The sequence below is a fragment of the Thalassophryne amazonica genome, chromosome 10 (genome assembly GCF_902500255.1).
Source record: "Thalassophryne amazonica chromosome 10, fThaAma1.1, whole genome shotgun sequence".
Taxonomy (NCBI): domain Eukaryota; kingdom Metazoa; phylum Chordata; class Actinopteri; order Batrachoidiformes; family Batrachoididae; genus Thalassophryne; species Thalassophryne amazonica.
Window position 1 is genome coordinate 67,052,755 of NC_047112.1, and position 14,005 is coordinate 67,066,759.

The following is a 14,005-nucleotide window of genomic DNA, read 5'->3' on the forward strand; positions in this document are numbered from 1 at the left end:
TTTCATTTGAAATTCATCACTCCCTAGGAACACACCCAGATACTTAAGCCCCTCTGTGCTCCATTGCAGTCCTGCTGGAAGGATCGGTCTCGCCTGATGGTCCCACCGACCGAGGAGGAAGCCCTCACACTTGGTCCAGTTCACCCGTGCAGATGAGGCCCGTTCATACAAAGACAACTTTTGTCCTAAAGTGCGTAAGCTGATGTCTGAATAGGCTCCGAAATCTGCTCCACCACCAGGCCCTTCAGCCCCCTCCTAAGCTGATGTAGAAGTGGTTCAATAGCCAACACATAAAGCATCCCAGACAGAGGACACCCCTGCCTGATGCCACTTTGCACCTCCACGGGTCGACTCAGCCCTCCCCCCACTCTGAGAAACACCGTAGCCCCCACATAGAGAGCACCAATCCATGATGTAAAAATTCTGGGGATTCCAAATGCCCTCATGGTGTTAAAAAGATACCAATGATCTACTCTGTCAAAAGCTTTCTCTTGATCAATTGATAAGGGTCCAATATCCAATTTATTAAATTTTGCTACTCCAATAATATCCCGAACTAAAAAAATACTGTCCATGATTGAACGACCAGATATAGAATAAGTCTGTGTATCATGGGTTACTAAATCCAAACAGTTCTTCAACCTATTGGACAGTACTTTAGCAAGTATTTTATAGTCTGCACATAACAAAGAGACTGGCCTCCAGTTCTTTAAATCTGTTAAGTCCCCTTTCTTTGGCAAAAGGGCCAAAACTGCTCTGGAGCAGCTGCCGGGAAGCTTGCCCAACTGCAGTGCTGTAGTGAAGACCCTATGTATATCAAGCCCTAACAAAGACCAAAACGTCTTATAAAAATCTAGTGGAAGACCATCAATCCCCGGGGCCGCCCAGCGCTGAGCTGCTGCACAGCAATGGTCATCTCCTCCAAAGTAATAGGCAAATTCAGGGCGTCCGCTTCAGACTCCTCCAACTCTGGAAAACCGTCCAGGATCTGTCGCTGACTGTCCACATCACACTCTCTAACCCCAAATAAATCATTGTAAAAATTAATAGCCTCCTGTCTCAGGAGTAAAGGGTCGGCCGTGACCTCCCCATTAGCAAGTCTCAAATGCATAAAATCAGTATTTGTCTGGGTTCCTTTCTCTAAATTAAAAAAGTACTTTGTTGGTGCATCAATGTTTGTAATGTTGGTCACCCTGGTCCTCACCCAACGCCCTCTTTGCCCTTTCATTCATAAACTGCCTCAACGCCCCCTTCCTATGTGTCCAAACACTACTACCCCCTGTTCCTCTAACCATTCCATCCTCCAGAGCTGCCACCTCTCTCTCCAGCTGCTCCAGAGACTCCTTCTCACTTTTGTGAGTATATACAAAGAATTGCTGAACAAACTGTCTAATTTGACTCTTCCCCACCTCCCACCATTTCAAGATGTTTCCAAAATCCTCTTTTGTAAGTCTCCAGTGCTCCCAAAAATCCCCAAAGGCCCTAACAAAAGCCCTATCCTGTAGGAGTACATTAAAGCGCCAGTAGGGGCAGCGAAGAGCCCGTCCTGGAATGCAGTATTCTGTTATCACCAGATGGTGATCTGAGAACCCAATAGGAAGAATTTGTGCTGTCTTTATTGTGCTGTCTTTTATTCTGATAAGTTTGATTAATGTAAATTCTGTCGAGACTGGCCGCACTCACACTGCTCCCCCCAGCGCGGACCCATGAATACTGCCGGGCCACTGGATGGCGCAGCCTCCACGTATCAACCAAATAATTCTCCCTCAATACACTATCTAACAGCAGAGCCACTCTAGGATGGGGCTCGACTGTGTTTCTGTCTAGAGGGTGTATCGTACAGTTCCAGTCCCCACCCACCACTAACACAGAATCACTATTGTAAGTTCTCAACTGTCGGTTCAGCGTCTGTAGAAGCTGAGCCCTCTGGACAGGTGAATTGTATGCATATATGTTAATAAAAACAAAGTGTCTATCTCTAATTACACCCTGAACCACCTGCAGTCTCCCTTCCTCCACCTCCAGGTGAGTGCCTCCGCCTAAACCCACCTGGTCTGAAACCATAACAGCTACTCCTGCACTCACATTAGAGCTGTGGCTCATGAACAGTGGGCCTGGCCACGCCCCCCTCCAGTCAGCCTCATTATCTGCAGTACTGTGTGTCTCCTGTAGAAGGAACACATCAATATGTTTAAGTTTCATCAGCTCCACTACAGCTATCTGTCTTTCCTGATCTCTGCCTCCATTAATGTTGAGTGTAGCTATTCTAAGGCTCTCCATAGAAAAGGAAAAAAGAGAGAAGAGGCAGAATACAGAGATTAAACACCACTGTGCACCAACCATTATAGCGCTTCAGAACTCCCCTTCCCCTCTCTTTCTTTTTTACCCGATTCACTAATTTAGACAACCTGTATCTTTTCTTCTGACTTAACTGATCAATGCCCACCTGTTTTTCAATTTTCTTAACTGACTTCACAAAAGCATCAAGATCAGGGAAGAAATCCTGCACATTCACAATCTTTTTACCATAAGTAGTGTCCAAAAAGTCATTAATATCTGTGAGTGAATAAAAAGGAGGTTCATCAAGCCCCACCTCCTGGGAGAGATCTGACAGCTGAGACAAATTTTCATCCATGTCCTCCTCTTCATCTTCACCCTGTGTGACTCCACTACCCCCCTCTACCTCCCTGCACCCTGACTCATCCCCCTCAGCACCAGGCCCCGCCCTCAGGACACTGTTTACAGTTATTCCCTGAGTTTGTTGTGTCACGTGTGACTCACTTTCCATTTCCATGTTAGCCTCATTAACCTGAACCTCACTGGGCGTCTCTGCCTCAGTCTGAGGCTCTGGAGCTCCGGAGAACACGGGCCGCTGCTCCCGTTCTACTTCCTGTATTTCTTCGGGTTCTCCGCCCACTGCCTCCCCGCTGTCCGCCTCCCTCCTGGGCTCTCAGGCTTCTCTGTGGGGACAGAACGTGCGCTTATGCCCGAGGTCCCCACACTCAAAGCACCTCATACTCCCTGAGCTCACATACAGAGTATAATGTCTGTTATAGAGAGAGAGAGACAGAGAGAGAGACACAGAGAGAGAGAGAGAGAGAGAGAGAGCATGAAAGACAGACAGAGAGAGAGAGAGACAGAGAGAGAGAGAGCATGAAAGACAGACAGAGACAACGAAAGACAGAGAGAGAGAAAGACAGACAGACAGAGAGAGACAGCAATAGAGAGAGGCAGCGATAAACAGAGAGAGAGGCAGCGATAGACAGAGAGAGACAGTGAAAGACAGAGAGAGAGAGCGACAGACAGACAGAGAGAGACAGCAATAGAGAGAGGCAGCGATAAACAGAGAGAGAGGCAGCGATAGAGACAGTGAAAGACAGAGAGAGAGAGCGAGACAGAGAGAGAGATAGACAGCAATAGAGAGAGAGAGAGAGGGTGCTGTTCCTCTGTGATTCCGGAAGCTAATAGAGGTGTTTTCAACAGCCAAACTCTGAGAGAAAATGATTAATCTGCTACGAAATCATTATATACATATATATTAACAATTCAATGTGCACTGTTTGCACAGTGTTTTATTAAATGTATTTAAGTATTGTCACTCTGTGTGTGTGTGTGTGTGTGTGTGTGTGTGTGTGTGTGTGTGTGTGTGTGTGTGTGTGTGTGTGTGTGTGTGTGTGTGTGTGTGTGTGTGTGTTTGTGTCGGGGGAGGGGGGGGTGTTTCGCTGCGTCATGGTGCGCTGCATATTTTACCTGCTTTTTTGTCCTTTGCTAATCACACATATGTTCCAACATTCCTAGCAAATCTAAAAGCCCCAAACAAAAAGACAAAAAACAACCAAAACCAGGACAAATGGTTTGACAATGAATGTAAAAATCTCAGAAAGAAGATAAAAAACATATCAAACCAAAAACACAGAGATCCAGACAACCAGAACACACACCTTCACTATTTAGGCTTTTCAGGTTTCAAATCCCGCAAAACCTCAGAGAGGTCGCTGCGCTGCGAGATGTAACATTGAGAACTGCATTGAGACGCTCTGATCAGGCTGTACTTTAACCGCTGCACACGGACAACACCATTAACATTGCAACATAAAACTATTTTTATATTGTGCCTAAAACTCTGATGAATATATTCTCTCGGTTTATTGACATTGTTATTGCGTTTGTTTTATGTAAACATGCGAGAATCACAGGCTGTCTCTCTGTTATTTTCAGTGGGAGCTGCTGTGAGCTACGCTCGCTTCCTGATCATGTCGTTCTGGGGGAAAGTGAAGTTTGCTCTTTAACGTCTTGATTATTGTTCTTTACAACACTGTTTGTCCTCTTTGTTCCAGACTAATATATATAATATGTCTGAAATTCTGTTTACGCTTATTAAATTCCATACAGATTAAATGTAGCAGACACAGATTATTTGTTATAATTGTTTTAGCAAGTTTTCAGGGTATCATGCAGCAGTCTCTTATTAACGTGATGAAAAGCATTAAAAAATTACATTTTTGTAGTATAATATTCATTTACAATTGTCATCGTGTGGATTCTCTATGTTGTTTTGACTGCATCAACTCTCTGGCGCGCAAGGGATTATGGGATACGTGAAAACCCCGAATAGGCAAACATTAAAACAGGATAAAACACAATCACTAAAAACAAGAGCAACATGTTAAAAACCAGCTACACACTATTGAAGAGTCTATAAAAACAAAGAAATTCTGAGAAAATTGGAACAGCCTCAATAAACAAAAACATGAAGATCCCATAGAAAATGGATATCAGGCTGGATAGTCAGGAATTGCTGGACACAAATGCTCTGGTTTTTAAAAGGCTTTACTGAGGAGGACAGCAGAGCATGACTGAGACTGAGTGCTGAGGGGATCGAGGAGTTGAGATCTGTGGGTGGAAATGTGGAAATGATGACCATAAACTACACCTGCCCTCAGTAAATACTGAGGGCAGGTGGTTATGAGCTTATTCAGTCCATGGTAATTCATCCTTGGTAATTGTGAAGACCAGGTGGCTAGCTGTTGGGAGGCTAGGATTCAGAGACCTTTTTCTAATTCCTGGTTTAAACATTCTGTGTGACCATTGACATGTGGATGGTAGTCCAGTGTTAAACTGGCTGAAACCCCAAGGTAAATGGACTGCATTTATATAGCGCTTTTCCATCTGCATCAGATGCTCAAAACGCTTTACAATAATGCCACACATTCAGCCCGATGTGAGGGTGCTGCCATACAAGGTGCTCACTACACACCGGGAGCAATAGGGGATTAAAGACCTTGCCCAAGGGCCCTTAGTGATTTCAGTCATTCTGGGATTTGAACCGAGGATCTTCTTGTCTCAAGCCCAGCATCTTAACCACTAGACCATCACCCGTCCATAATAGTTCTATCAGGTACACAGTGAGACTGGTCTTTATGAACTACAAGGTCCAGGACATGTTGTGTGGGCCGCTGAAGAGGAGGTACTGCTGGCCCACCACCACCAGAGGGCGCCCTGTCTGGAGTGCGGGCTCCAGGCACCAGAGGGCGCTGCCGCCTCACAGGAGCAGCCAGGGTGACAGCTGTCACCCATCACCTGAGACGAGACAGCTGATATCCATCAACAGGGAGGTATATCAGCAGGACGGCATCTCTACCTCATTGCCGAGATATCGCTCTACCAAGGAGGTAACGAACTCAGCCAGTTACTCTATTCTAAGAGTTAACACTTTTTGCTTGTGCTTAAGGTCCGCTGAAGACAGTGTTGGACGTGACTAGATAAGTACTCACCTTCCAATCCTTCAGTGTTGTTTTTGAGAAGAGGTAGAGGTGGTGTTTCCACCCTGTGTGTTGCTGGGTGCAGCCGCACCCACACCTGACTGTTTCTGTTCCTTGCCAGCAGTACCGGATCCGACGAGCGGAGGCAGTGGCCACCTGGGGTTCGGGACTTGGCGGCTCCAGTATTCCCGGGGTTCGGTGGCAGAGGAAATCGGGTGGTTCCGGTTCGACTCGGACAGACGTCTCCTATCGTCGAGCCTGCCCACACGACACCTTTGGAATTCGGTTACTGCTGTATTTGTAATCTGTTGTGTTTGTTGTGTGAGTTCACAACAGTAAAACTTTGTGATTTGACTTTCTCCATTGTCCGTTCATTTGCGCCCCCTGTTGTGGGTCCGTGTTCCTACACTTTCCCAACAGGACACCTTACATTTGGTTTGTCAGCTCTCTACAAAAATATTTTATAGTCTGCACAGAGAAGTGCAACTGGTCTCCAGCTCTTCAACAGACTGAGATCTCCTTTCTTCAGCAGAAGGGACAGAACAGCACGGTGACAAGCAGTGGGCAAGCTGCCCGCTGCAATGCTCTCCAGCAGCACCTCCAGAAGATCAGCACAGAGAAAACCCCAGAATTGAACATCAAAATCCACTGGCAGTCTGTTGATCCCCGGAGCTTTGATAGATGCCATCTGCCGCACAGCCACCGTCAGTTCATTCAGTGTTATGCGGGATTCCAAGGTTGCTTGCTCAGAAGCCACCAACTGGGGGAGATCCCTCAGAAGCTCAGCTGCACAGTCCCCCTTACCATCTGCAGCACCATAAAGAGCAGAATAGATGTCCGTAGTATGTCTCCACATCTCCGCTGATTCACTGGTTATCCGTCCATCAGGAATGTGAAGACAGACCATCTGCTTCTGATGGCAGATCCTCTTCTCCATGTTGAAGAAGAAGGAACTGGGTACATCCATGTCTGTGATGTTGGCAAGATGAGCCATCAAGCTTTTTGCTTTCTTCCTCTCCAGCAGACCATGTTGCTCAGGAGCCCCAGCCTTATGCAGGTTGGCCTGGATGTTCATAATGTCCCTCTCAAGTGTCTCCATGGCCCCTTTAACCCTAGCTGTAGCATAAGAAGTATATTGCTAACACAAGACCCGGGTTTGACTTTTGCCGGCCTCCCACCACTGACTCACTGTCTGAAAAATCCCCTTCCTGCTCCTCCAGAACCCCCAGAAAGATTGAAATAAATCATAAAAAGCCCTGTCATTCAAAAGTTTGGTGTTGAATTTCCAGTAAGTGTTGAACCTCTGGGTGTGTGAGTGGAATATTTCTGTGGTGATAAGATGATGATCTGAAAAACCAACTGGCTGAATGAAACTGTTGTTGAATGATTTTGATATATAAATCCGGTCAAGCCTGGCAAACAATTAGTGGTCATTATGACTTGAGACCTGACTTGGGACTTGATGGTGACTTCATCCCACCTCTGGAAGATGGGCACCAGCTGATCAGCACATGCTCTCAGATATGTGGGAGAGACCCCATCAGCTCCTGGAGCCTTCTTGAACTTTTGTTTGCTAAACTGTTGGCACACTTCCTCTTCACAGATCATTAGTGCGGGAGGCATTACAGAGGAGCGGGGATGTCCCTCACCTGTCTGAATAACCCCATCCGAGCCCTCATTATGTAAATACATATTTGAGACACAACTGTCAACCCCTCAACCTGAGCACTGACCAACAGAACCTGACCCTGCACAATCTCAGTGGTGGATAAAACAACTGATGTTAAGACGAGGCGAAAACAGAACTGCCACCCCAGCACTAGCGTTGGAGGCATGACTTTGAAAGAACTGTCCCCTCCACCACTGAGGCCAGTCCACTTCATTATCTGTGCCAGAATGAGTCTCCTACAGGAACAACACATGTAGCCCCTTCTGTCCAAACAGCTCAGAGACCAAAGCCCTCCTCCACCCATCCCTGACACTGTTCATGTTCAAAGAGCCCACCTTCAGGTGCTGCATGTGCAACAGAGAGAAAAACAGATAGAGAAGCGAGAACACCCTGTGAGACACACTCATACTTTATCTGGTGGATTTACGACCTCTGAGACCTCATGCCCACTTGGACAGAGACAGACAGAGATTCCTTCCCCAAAGCAGTGATGTGTTTCCTCAGTCTGTACCGCTTCTTCTCAGCAGCCCATTCATCCTGTCCAACGGTGACTGAGGACTCACCCATAGCAGAAGCATCAGCTTTGACTGCAGAGGGAGAGACAGAAACACCAACAACCGATCAGAACCATCATTCACGGCAGCATCATTCAACATGGATTGTTTGTTTGTCAGCTGAACAGTACACTGACTCTGACAGCTTCAGGGTCAGAGACACCCAGTGGTGAAACATTCTCCCTCTGCATGCTGGGCCCCTCCCCCACTCCAGACACTGACACCGGGTCCCCAAGCTCCGATGCTGGAGTCTTCGACCCCGAAACTGGGTCTCCGACGCCGACAGCCTAGATTCATCACGTTTGTGCGGCCATGCGAGATGTGAGATGAGGAAGAGGACTGTCTTATCATTCTGTCATCTTTGAAGCCTTTGCTGACTTGCAGAGCAGTGGAGGTTGTGGATTGTCCATCGAGAGACATGGGTCCATCCGCCTGGTCCAACAAAAATCCACGGGTCCGCCATCTGTCCCATCACGAGTCAATTTGATTTCATCTGTCCATAAGTCCTTGAAGAACCTCTGTTCAGAAATGTTTGGTACAGTCTTGATGTTTCAGGTTGTGAGTCTTGTTCAGTAGTGGTTGTGTTTCAGCCTTCCTTACATTAGCCATGTCTCTGAGCACTGAACACCTTGGACTTCTTGACACATCAGGTATGCTTCAGTTCTGGAATATGTTAGCATGTTGCTATTTTGTCCTGTATTTGTATTTTTGGACCTTTTTGCCATGAACTATATTGATCCAGCTGTGAAGCCTGGAGACTGACTGTTACTGAAATATTCTGTGCTGCTGATGAATTCTGTTGCTCTGGACACTCAGCCTTAGTTGGAACTGCATTCAGCTACATGTTACTCTGTGGTCCACAGTCCGGGTCCATAACAGTGTTATCTTGTCAGATATTGATGGAGAAAAGTCACAAGTTGAGCCGACTCGCTGCCTCTCGTGTGTTCATACCTGGCGAAAACACCCTATGATGTGTTCCTCAAAGCCTTCCAGGTCGGTCATGTTTTACAGATGGGGTTGGTAGACAAAAATTTCTTTCGTCTTAAAAACAGAAAAAAAAAAAGACGTTTTTCTGCCTCGTTTGTGTTGTTTGTGTCCTCGCTGCACCGTTGCTGATTTTCCAAGTCTTCATGATGTTTGTGTAGGTTCAGGATATCCCATTGTGTCTGCTTTTAGGTCCTCACTTTGCCCTTGTTTGTCCATCTGGTCCTCCAGGCAATGCATCTGGTGTATCGAGCTCTGGAGAAAGAGCCAGTTCCTGCTCTGCTCCCCTCTGCACTCATCCCTCCTTCTAAGAGGAAAAAGACATTGGGCTCAGTTGCCAGCTCGGCTCCTGGACTTCCAGCAAGTCCTCCGCCCCCAAAAGACTCACTGCGATCCACGCCCTCACATGGCAGTATGACATCACTCAACAGCACCGGCAGCTTGTCTCCCAAACACACCCTGAAATCCGCACAGGTACCAAACCCTCGACACGGCACTCTGGACCCGCACAGTAAATATTATTATACATATTCATACAAATCATCACTCCTCCAGCCAGGTTTATTTCAGTAAGTCAAAGCATGAACACATGAACACTGTAGGAGTCATACTGTGCCAAAATGAGACTAGTGAGGGAAGCCACCAAGACACCCAGACCATTCTGAAAGTGTTCTAGGTTTCTCTGACTGAGTGTGCACAGTGCAGCTTTTGTCTGTTCCATCAGCAGGTTGAACAGAAGCTGGAACAGAAGAAGACTGATCAGATTCAGGCTGATGTCTGGGACTGGGTGATTAATACTGATACTGATGTGTGTCATGATAGATAATCAATATCCCTGTGATAGACTGGCGTCCTGTCCGATTCACACCAGTGTGATGTTGGGTTCATGAAAACCAGATGAGATTTGAAGACTTTTTAAGAAAGCGTTAGTGATGTTTGAGTGGAATGTACAAACCCAATTCCAATGAAGTTTGGACGTTGTGTAAAATGTAAATAAAAACAGAATACAATGATTTGCAAATCATCTTCAACCTATATTCAATTGAATACACCACAAAGCCAAGATATTTAATGTTCAAACTGATAAACTTTATTTTTTTTGTGCAAATATTTGCTTATTTTGAAATGGATGCCTGCAACACGTTTCAAAAAAGCTGGGACTGTGGTATGTTTACCACCTTTCCTTCTAACAACACTCAATAAGTGTTTGGGAACTGAGGACACTAATTGTTGAAGCTTTGTAGGTGGAATTCTTTCCCATTCTTGCTTGATGCACATGAACAGTCTGGGATCTCTGTTGTCATATTTTGCGCTTCATAATGCGCCAAACATTTTCACTGGGCGACAGGTCTGGACTGCAGCCAGGCCAGTCTAGTACTGCACTCTTTTACTATGAAGCCACACTGTTGTAACACGTGCGGAATGTGGCTTGGCATTGTCTTGCTGAAATAAGCAGGGACATCCCTGAAAAAGACGTTGCTTGGATGGGAGCATGTGTTGCTCCAAAACCTGGATGCACCTTTCAGCATTGATGGTGCCATCACAGATGTGTAAGTTGCCCATGCCATGGGCACTAACACACCCCCATACCATCACAGATGCTGGCTTTTGAACTTTGCGCTGGTAACAATCTGGATGGTCTTTTCCTCTTTTGTCCGGAGGACACGACGTCCATGATTTCCAAAAGCAATTTGAAATGTGGACTCATCAGACCACCACAGCACACTTTTCCACTTTGCGTCTGTTCATTTCAAATATGCTCGGGCCCAGAGAAGGTGGCAGCATTTCTGGATGTTGTTGATGTATGGCTTTTGCTTTGCATGGTAGAGTTTTAACTTGCACTTGTAGATGTAGCGACAAACTGTGTTAACTGACAATGGTTTTTTGAAGTGTTCCTGAGCCCACACGGTAAGATCCTTTACACAATGATGTTGGTTTTTAATGCAGTGCTGCCTGAGGGATCGAAGGTCATGGACAATCAGTGTTGGTTTTCGGCCTTGCCGTTTACATGTAGAAAGTTCTCCAGAGTCTCTGAATCTTCTGATTATATTATGGACTGTAGATGATGGAATCCCTAAATTCCTTGCAATTGAACATTGAGAAACATTGTTCTTAAACTGTTGAATTATTTTTTCGCGCAGTTGTTCACAAAGTGGTGATCCTCGCCCCATCTTTGCTTGTGAACAACTGAGACTTTTGGGGATGGTCCTTTTATACCCAATCATGACACTCATAATTAGTGTCCTCAGTTCCCAAATGCTTCATGAGTGTTGTTAGAAGGAAAGGTAATGTAACACAGTGGTAAACATACAGCTTTCCCAGCATTTTTGAAACGTGTTGCAGGCACAAAAACAATAAGGTTTATCAGTTTGAACATTAATTATCTTGTCTTTGTGGTGTATTCAATTGAATATAGGTTGAAGAGGATTTGCAAATCATTGTATTCTGTTTTTATTTACATTTCACATAACGTCCCAACTTCATTGGAATTGGGGTTGTAATACGGCGCAGAATGTAAGACCATGACGAATGTAATAAGGCGCAGAATGTAAGAAGTGCAGAATGTAAGGCGTGCAGAATGTAAGATGGCGCAGATGTAAGACATGCAGAATGTAAGACATGCAGAATGTAAGACATGCAGAATGTAAGACGGCGCAGAATGTAAGACGGCGCAGAATGTAAGACGGCGCAGAATGTAAGACGGCGCAGAATGTAAGACGGCGCAGAATGTAAGACGTGCAGAATGTAAGAAGGTGCGGAATGTAAGACAGCGCACAACGTAAGACTGCGCAGAATGTAAGAAGGTGCAGAATGTAAGGGCCCCTTTACACATAACACAAATGAAGCAAAATGGCAGACGAAGAAGGAATTGAATGCCACTCATGAAAAATCTGAGCCGCCTTAAATGCCTCGTGCACTTGTCAAGAACCATTCACGCACATCAATGGCCGAAAGACAGCGAGTGCCCTGCGAGTGCCCATTCGATCCCCCTCTTGACAGGTGTCGGCCAAATTCCAGGTGCCACACACGAACATCCAACATCACTCGCTGGACACTTAGAAAAGGTGGGACTATTCACGCTCCCAGCACGAGAATAGAGTGCAGATGACCACATTCGAGCTGTCTGTGAAAACTGTCTTAAGTGCTCCATGAGTGTCGCGTTGCTAAGCAACACACGTATGTGAGTGTGCCAAAAACCCCCCACACACACACACACACAATGGCGTGCCAGTGTGTTGGCTCCGCCCTCAACACGTGGCGTGCGCGAGTGTGTCACCCCTGCAACATATGTGGCATGCGGGGGAGCACACTTGGATCATATGCTGATATTTATGTACAGACAAGATCACATGGGGAGTGGCCAGCCACATCTGAGTGCGCACAGCATGTCAAGGCGCCTCTCAGCTGGAAATCATGGTTGCCACACGATGTGTTAAATTACAAGCACAGAGAACACAAGCATGACAAGCATCAAGCGGGCTATGTTCTCAACTCCTGGGGTCTTGGCGTATTGCATGCTTAGCGCCTTTCTCCGTTGAGGACGTCGAGGATTTATTCATATTTGGTCTTATGGTAGCAGGGCTGGTACTCTGGTTTATGTGCTGCCCTGATCTATCGGAAAATTGGCAAGATGGTGGCATCAAGAACCATGGCCCCTCATTTGTCCGTCATGATTAACGAGGTTGGCAAGGCATTGCATTCTCAGACTGCGATGACTCTTGAACTCAGATGCAAGTTGGATGACATCTTGGAGCAGATGCGTGCCTTGCAGATGAAATTGAAGGTTTCGGAGGCCAGGGAATATTCTTAATTCATAATTGGGAATATTCTTAATTCATAATTTGGATTTGGTTGTTCAAGTGGAACTGTAAAAAGTGTTTTTCACTGCTCAAACCACAACACGGCAGGCTTATCAAGCCTGAAGGACAAGTTGCCCGACTGTTTGCCTCCAGAGGAATGTCTTCAGGCCTTGGTGATTATTTGGCTCCTTCTTATCTCAACCCACAAAGACAATAAACTGTTTTTTCATAGGACTGAAGCATGCTCCACTCCCTCTCTTCACCCCCCTCCTACCCCCATCACACACACCCCACTCCGGCTTCTGGTCACGTCACATTCTTTCCCTTCTGCGGGGGCGGCATGGTTTTAGCTGCTGCTGGTCCCCCCCCCCCCCCCCCCCAAGCTGACGGTGGCAAAACTCAGGGTTGCTGCGCGACCTTCACCCACTTGCCTCAATTTGTATAATGGACTACTTCAAATTTAGTGCACATAAACAATGTCAAATGTGTATGTACTGTCTTTAATTCTGATGTGTGCCATTATTACGGTAAACGAGTAATAATTGCGGACTAATTGCTGTCTGAGGTAACTGAAGTGTAAATATCATTTCTCCTCTGTGAGATCAATAAAGTATATATCTCATCTCATATAAATAAATACTACAATAACTATATGCACAATTACATAACAAATAACTAAAATAAATAAACACGAAACAGAGAGTGACACTTTGTTCTGTGGGCTGAATAAACAGGTGGGCGTGTCTGCAAACAGCAGCAGCTGTGCGGCGTGCGTGTGCTTGCTGTCCTCACGTGGAAATACATAAAAACATATATCACCTTTGCAACGGGCTGGAGCGAGTGCACAGAGCACACATTGGCAGGCTGTGCCAGGTGAAACGGACCATCAGATCATATGTACACTCAGCTGGTGATCTCAATGTCATGTCACCCACATGAACTATGGTCCACATGACACGGTGTCTGTCCTTCGGCTCGCCGCTCACTGGACACGCCAGGCCAGCAGATAAGAGTGTACTGCTTCAGTCATGTTATTTTATGAGTTGACATCTATGACCATGGGTCATATATAGAGGAACAGAAGGATAATACTTGTATTGTCCGCTTCATAAGAGGGATTAAATATTAGAAATTGCGGAGTGTTTTATGGTGTGTGGTTTTTGCTTTCTCCACAGCAGTAGCACGATGTGGTGCCACATGTTCCAGCTGCTCATACAAGCCGGTTCCTACTTCATT

At 46.0% G+C, this 14,005-nt stretch overlaps 1 protein-coding gene across 5 annotated transcripts in view; it reads left to right on the top strand.

Annotated features, from left to right (window-relative positions):
- eps15l1a (epidermal growth factor receptor pathway substrate 15-like 1a) overlaps positions 1-14,005 on the top strand; it is a 260,935-nt gene that overhangs the window by 83,201 nt on the left and 163,729 nt on the right. For all 5 annotated transcript variants that reach the window (XM_034180180.1, XM_034180179.1, XM_034180181.1 and 2 more), the window contains exon 9: positions 9,201-9,443. In XM_034180180.1, coding sequence (XP_034036071.1) covers positions 9,201-9,443 — 243 coding nt within the window. The remainder of the gene's footprint in view (positions 1-9,200; positions 9,444-14,005) is intronic.